Raw genomic sequence first — 6,000 nt, 5'->3', positions numbered from 1 at the left:
AGCCGTGGGCTGCGGCGGTCGGGAGCTCGGCTGGGGCATCAGCCCCTAGGTTGAGGCCTGCCCAATTACGGGAGGGACTCGGGGATGCCCCCGGCGACGACGGGGAAAGGTAACGCGAGCCGGGCCCCCGCAGCGCCGAGGAGGGGAATGGATTGAAGCCGCCCGGGCCGGGTCCCGCACCTCTAGGCCCGCATCCCCGCGACTTGCTCCCTTCCTTGGACTCCTCACCTCCCGGATCCACTCCAGTCTTCGTAGAACAAGTGTTGGCCGGTGTCCCTCAACATACACCAACCCGCCTTGCGAAAACGTAAATTTTTAAAAAGTTGAAGAGACAAGGAATTGTTCGTTTTACCTTCAGTTTACGGTTTATCGTTAAGGTTAGATTCCTGCTTGAGCAGAACTTGGTGCCAAATCAGCTTCCTCTAGTTTATTACCGTGAAGAGAAAAACGCGGTTTCACCCTGTGCTGAACGCACTCCCGTTTCCCTCGTCTTTTGCCTCCAGCCAGATGGGTTTCACCTGCAAGGAATAGTTTGCACAGGCGATAATCTCTCCCATTTCTCGAATATTTCTCATCCAGCTTCTTTTTTTTTTTTTTTTTTTTTTTTTAATCTCTATTGGCTTTATTGCGATTCTAGAATACGGCAACACATTATTCCATAAAACAGAACAGTGTTCCCTTTCTGAACACAGTGGTCCAGCTTTCTGAACCTCCATTTTTACTCCCCTTGGGCGGCAGTGGGTCTGCTAGACGCTTGTTTGCCCGAACAAAGTTTACTGAACACCTAGTATATGCCGGGCGGTAAGCACTGGAGATACAGAGACAGGCAAGAGAGATACAACGGTAATGAAGGTGTGTTCCCTGCGCTCAAATTCATTCACAACCCATGAGGGGTGAGCGGGTGTGGACAAGTGAACAGGTAGTTCTAGAATCTCGACAGCACAGTACGTTCTTGGGCTGCTGTGTGGTTTCACCGAGGAGACCAGTGGAATGGATGGCACAAACCGGGAGTGGGACCGGGGCAGCAGAGCTGAGTGTGAGGTTGCACGGAGGGAACCTCGTTCCGGGATGCTCTGCAGCCCGAGCCAGACTGCTTAGGCACTGTGGGGTTTAAACCCTGCTCTACAAATAGGAGCCACTGTCTCTGATTGTTTCCTTCACTCAGTGGGGACCTTAATCTCATCTAGAAAATAAGGAGAACTACTGAGTGATCCAAAGGGACTTTTCAATTGAAAAAGCTGTCTATACATTTTTCTGAACAGCTTAATTTGGCCAGAAAGCATCACCTTTATGCCCCCGAAGGAAACAAACAAAAGGTACACTTAGAGGCCTGTTCTCTCATTGTTTTTTCAGCAGTAGATTCCACTAACATTTCTTTGGGGGAGAAAAAGCTGTTTACTAATCTTCTTACTGGCATCTGGTGAAACTTAACTGATTAATACATTATTTCGAGAAGGAAAATGTTATAAATGGGAACTTACTTATTTATATTCTATTTTGAGGATTTGTGGTTTTGTGGTTGACTGACACTACCGTTGGCCACCATTATAAACAATAGGTTTTTGTATTATAGCTTTGGAGTTGCTGAATATGAAAACCTAACTACAAGACATAGACATGCCTCAGTTTAAAATCATATTTTCATATAGATTTAAAACAAAGACACACTTTTCATGATTACTAACAAAACATCTAACATTTTGATGAAATAAAAGTGATTTTATCATGCACCTACTCATGTGAAACAGTCTTGCCTTTTGTAACTCTGTGATACATTTCATAGCTCTTTGAATTGCAGATTTATCATAACTAACATTAAAATACAATTTTAGGTTTAAAGTGCATTTGTGACAACTTGTTTCTAATCCAGGGAGATTACTTTCTACACAGTGTGTATAATAGAAACTTCAGAAACTGGATCAAAATTTGCTTAGGATGGGAAAAAATTCACTCTGAATTCTTATCTCTCCTTACATCTATTGTAATAAATGCAAAAACTGCGGTTTAAAGACGACAGGGGGGAAAAATCTAAAGTAAATAAGTATCATCCTAATTTCTGGTTTAATCCTAACTCACTATTTGTAAACCAAAATAGACATAAGAAGAACGAGAAGAGAGCATTACAAAAAGATTGATGCAAATGTATAGATTTAAGGAAGTGATAGTGTTCTTGTATTTGTATTTTTTTAAAAAGTAGGTGGGGAGTATAAATCTTAAACAAATAAACAAGTTGTTGATTGTAAAACAGATGTAAATCCCAGAAGTTTGTGAAAAGTTGTCTGTTATTCAGTTTTACCAAATTTGGATGTACAAAGGAAGGCTCTCTTCCTATGAAAGATTGCCTTCTACTGAAATTTGCAATATCTCTACCTTTTAACATTTCTTTCTCAAGTTGTTAAAGTTGACCAATATGGTGTCATACAATCTGCTAATCAAGGTGCAGGTATCACTGTCAAAAACTTACACTTTTTGTTAGGAATAGTTTAGCATCCTTTAGACTTGATCTCTGAACTTTTCATCTTTAAGGCATTGACCATCGCTACTTGGATGAATTTGACCATCTCTTAGGAGACTTGAATGTTAAGTTTGTATAAATGAATAAACCAGTTCTGTCTTGTTTGGAACAATGCTGAAATTCCAAGAGTGTGTGAGTGTATCAACAACTCTTTCCACTTCTCCAAAGAGATTGATTGCAAGAAGATATATGCTTCAACAGAAACTTGGCAGTGGAAGTTTCGGAACTGTCTATCTGGTTTCAGACAAGAAAGCTAAACAAGGAGAGGAATTGTAAGTAAAAACACTTCATACAAATCTTGAATTGGTTGCTGCGTATGTGCAGCTCTTAGGTCTTTGTATTAAAGCAAGAATTTAGTAGTGATAGAAAAGCTCCTTGACTGATCTCTTTAGATAAGGTTTTTAAAGACATTTCAGAAGGTGAATGAAGTACCCAAATGACCTACAAAAGGGAAATGGGGTAGATTATGTGAAAATAAGATTTTTATGCATACCATCTCAATTGCAAAATTGCTTCTGCTTACCTTGATTAGAACTTCTTGAATGAGAAAATAAGAATTGTTCATAATGACTGCATTTTTGGAAATGTCATGTAGTGTAGATAAACAGTAATTCATATTTGAGGTGAATAGGGTTTACAAAAGGACATAAGCCTTAATTTTCTTTGGCTTTTCTGGGGAGGAGATTTGCAAAATCTGTAGTCAGAAGGGCCTCAAATTAGATATTTAAACCAAATGGAAGCTCCCATTTAAAATTAGCTTTTATGTTAATGACTCCCTTGACATCTCCTTTCCTTTGATTTTGATCAGACCTAAACTTTCATAGTAGAGAAAAATTCTCAATAGCATTGTACAGTATGTCTCTTACAGATAAGGGTAAACCTTTACTTTTAGCTTAAGATTTTTAAGGTAAAAATTCATTTTTGAATTTGTGGTAGTGAAAAGTTAGTTGGAACAAGTTCAGATAAGAAACGTACATCAGAAACACAGGAGAAAGAGAAAGCAGCCTTTAACCCCAGAAGATCTAATTTCCATTCCATAATTTATACTTTTATTCAGAGGTTTTTAGGCTACTCCAAGTTATTCCAGCTTTTGCCCATTGGATATTTAAGTGTGGATTTAAAATCAGTATCATAAACACTTTTCTACTTCTTCATATGTCATAGGAATTATAAAGGTAAATGTTACTATTGCTACTACATTATTTTAAAAATCAACCTTTTAAGTGGTCTCTATGTCCAGAATTTTTAAAGGTTGTAATTATCTATAATTTATAGTTTTCAGTTAATTCCTATATGAAGAATGGTGAAAGAGCTGCCATTTTTCTGGTGTCCTTAGAACATACATCAGGACTCCTACTATAAAGGTTTTTCTCCCTTAAATCCTAGAGGTGCTCTTCTAGCCATTTAGCAAAGGATGGTAAATTTCTTATAATTACTGGAGAGTATTTATGGAAATGCTACCAAACCAAACTTGGGTCCGTCCACCTGTGTACAGCTAAGCCAAGACACTCACACCGGGTTGCAGAAGGGAAATAGGCATTTAATTACAATGCCAAGTAATTCGAGCAGGGACAGCTAATGCTGAAAAATCCCCCATGATCCTCGAAAGTTTATAAGCAAGGATTTTTAAAGTAAAAACTTGTGGATTTGGATGGGGCTGGGTGAGTGGCCTGTAGATGCTTCTAACTGGTTGAATCTCAGATGATAAGGAATAGTTCTGGGACCCTGTCCCTCAGTCTTCTGGCTCCAATCAATCCGGTGTTTTTGTAGTCCACATTTGGTTAGCATTTTCATCTGGTGGGAAAAGTTGGGTCTCATTCTTTGTGAAAACATCTCATGGATACATGTCAGGATAGTATCTTAGATCCTTGGAGTCTAGTGGCTCCCTCCTTATTGCTTAGGCTACATCTCATGTGCTCAGCTGTTTCTTTGTACTCCCTTCTTTGATTACTAGTCATAAAACTCAGTTCCACAATTGTTAGTTGGATAGCCCAGTTCCCAGATTTTAAATCACTTTAATTTGGGGAGACCAAGGCCACATACTGCTTTCATCTAAATTTTTAAGGGGCTTTATCGGAGAGGGGGTAACTGCTCAGTTTTCAAGAACATTTTGAGTAATATCTAAATCTGACCCAGAACTTGTAAAAATCACACTGTAGGACCATATCTAATTTTGGTTTCTTCAACTAATGAGGAATATGAAGAATTTTAAGAGAATTCAAGGGCTAAAAAGGTGATTTAAGGGATGTAAAATAAGATGTATGAAGACCAAACTTGAAAGCTTCAGACTTAAGATGATGAGTGAGTGTGGAGTTAGGGGAGGGGGGAGAGAGAGAAAAAATGAAAGACAGTGAGTGAGAGAGAAGAGGAGGGTGGGGCTGGTTGGCTGGTAAGTGATTTGTTACTTTTCTTATTCCTGAACTAATCTTAAAACACATGACTTGAGCTGAAGATGTCAGACAAAGCTAGTTTTGTGGAATGAATCCAATGGTAAGGATAGTGGACAAATCATTTGGCACCCGAAGTTCTATTCTAGAATCTCTGGCAAAGGAATTATTCATCATGCTGTTCTTAACTGCGAACAGGCTTGTTCTTAACTGTGAGGTTAAGGTTAGGCAGGTTCCTAATCTGAGCTTCAGTTTTCTCATCTGTAAAATGGGAGTAATGCTTCATACGATTATAATAAGGATTAAATGAGATATCTACCTATTTACAGAAGATATAGATATCACATTGCTTTACACATTATTATAACTCAATAATAGCCAGCATTCATCTTAATTATAAACAATCCAAGTTAAAGGAATAATTAAAGGAAGCCTAATATAATTATAGCAAATCACTACTCAGTGACTTGAATTGGAACTCTCTACTAAATGGAAGGTTTTCTTTTGTATTCCACTTTTAAGAGAGAAAAATCTCCCAAACAAAGCAATCTGATGTTAGGCATGTGATTTAAACAACTTCTTCAGAGATCTTCTTGAGATTGTAACAATTCCATTGTCATCCATTCTTTTATATCTCTATGGCTGTCCAAAAGAAACTGGTCCTCAGAATGTGAACCTTTTAGCTATGTAAGATATCAACTCATCAGCGATTGTATGTTAAATACTAGTACAGAGGGAGGAACCTAAATTCATGTTTTTGTTTTAGGTCCCCTCCCCACTTCCCCACAAAGTGTTGATAGTTGAACCTTCAGTTTATGAGCAAAATGCATTGTTAGCACCTCCCATTGTCCAAGCAATTTGGTTAGGTAGGGTTTTAAATTGTTTTACGTACTAGACCACAAACATAGGGAATTGATTAATATTAGAGGTGGAAGATGAATATTTTCAAAAAAGATGTCTATAATGTCATGAATGCTGTTCCCTTAATAGATCAGAGTAGATATGACTCCCTTAGTTGTTTTGCAGACACATCTCTAACCTTTTGAGCTAATAAGGAAGGTGTATCATACCTTTACATACCAGACTATTTCTTGGTGT

At 38.2% G+C, this 6,000-nt stretch overlaps 1 protein-coding gene across 2 annotated transcripts in view; it reads left to right on the top strand.

Annotated features, from left to right (window-relative positions):
• NEK11 (NIMA related kinase 11) overlaps nucleotides 1–6,000 on the top strand; it is a 266,113-nt gene continuing 260,113 nt past the window's right edge. For both annotated transcript variants that reach the window (XM_063113913.1, XM_063113915.1), the window contains exons 1-2: nucleotides 1–1,316; nucleotides 2,527–2,787. In XM_063113913.1, coding sequence (XP_062969983.1) covers nucleotides 2,627–2,787 — 161 coding nt within the window. In that variant the 5' untranslated portion in view covers nucleotides 1–1,316; nucleotides 2,527–2,626. The remainder of the gene's footprint in view (nucleotides 1,317–2,526; nucleotides 2,788–6,000) is intronic.

This window comes from Cynocephalus volans, chromosome 11, assembly GCF_027409185.1.
Source record: "Cynocephalus volans isolate mCynVol1 chromosome 11, mCynVol1.pri, whole genome shotgun sequence".
Classification (NCBI taxonomy): Eukaryota; Metazoa; Chordata; class Mammalia; order Dermoptera; family Cynocephalidae; genus Cynocephalus; species Cynocephalus volans.
Note: the sequence above shows the minus strand (reverse complement) of the source record. Positions and strands in the feature narration are given on the sequence as shown.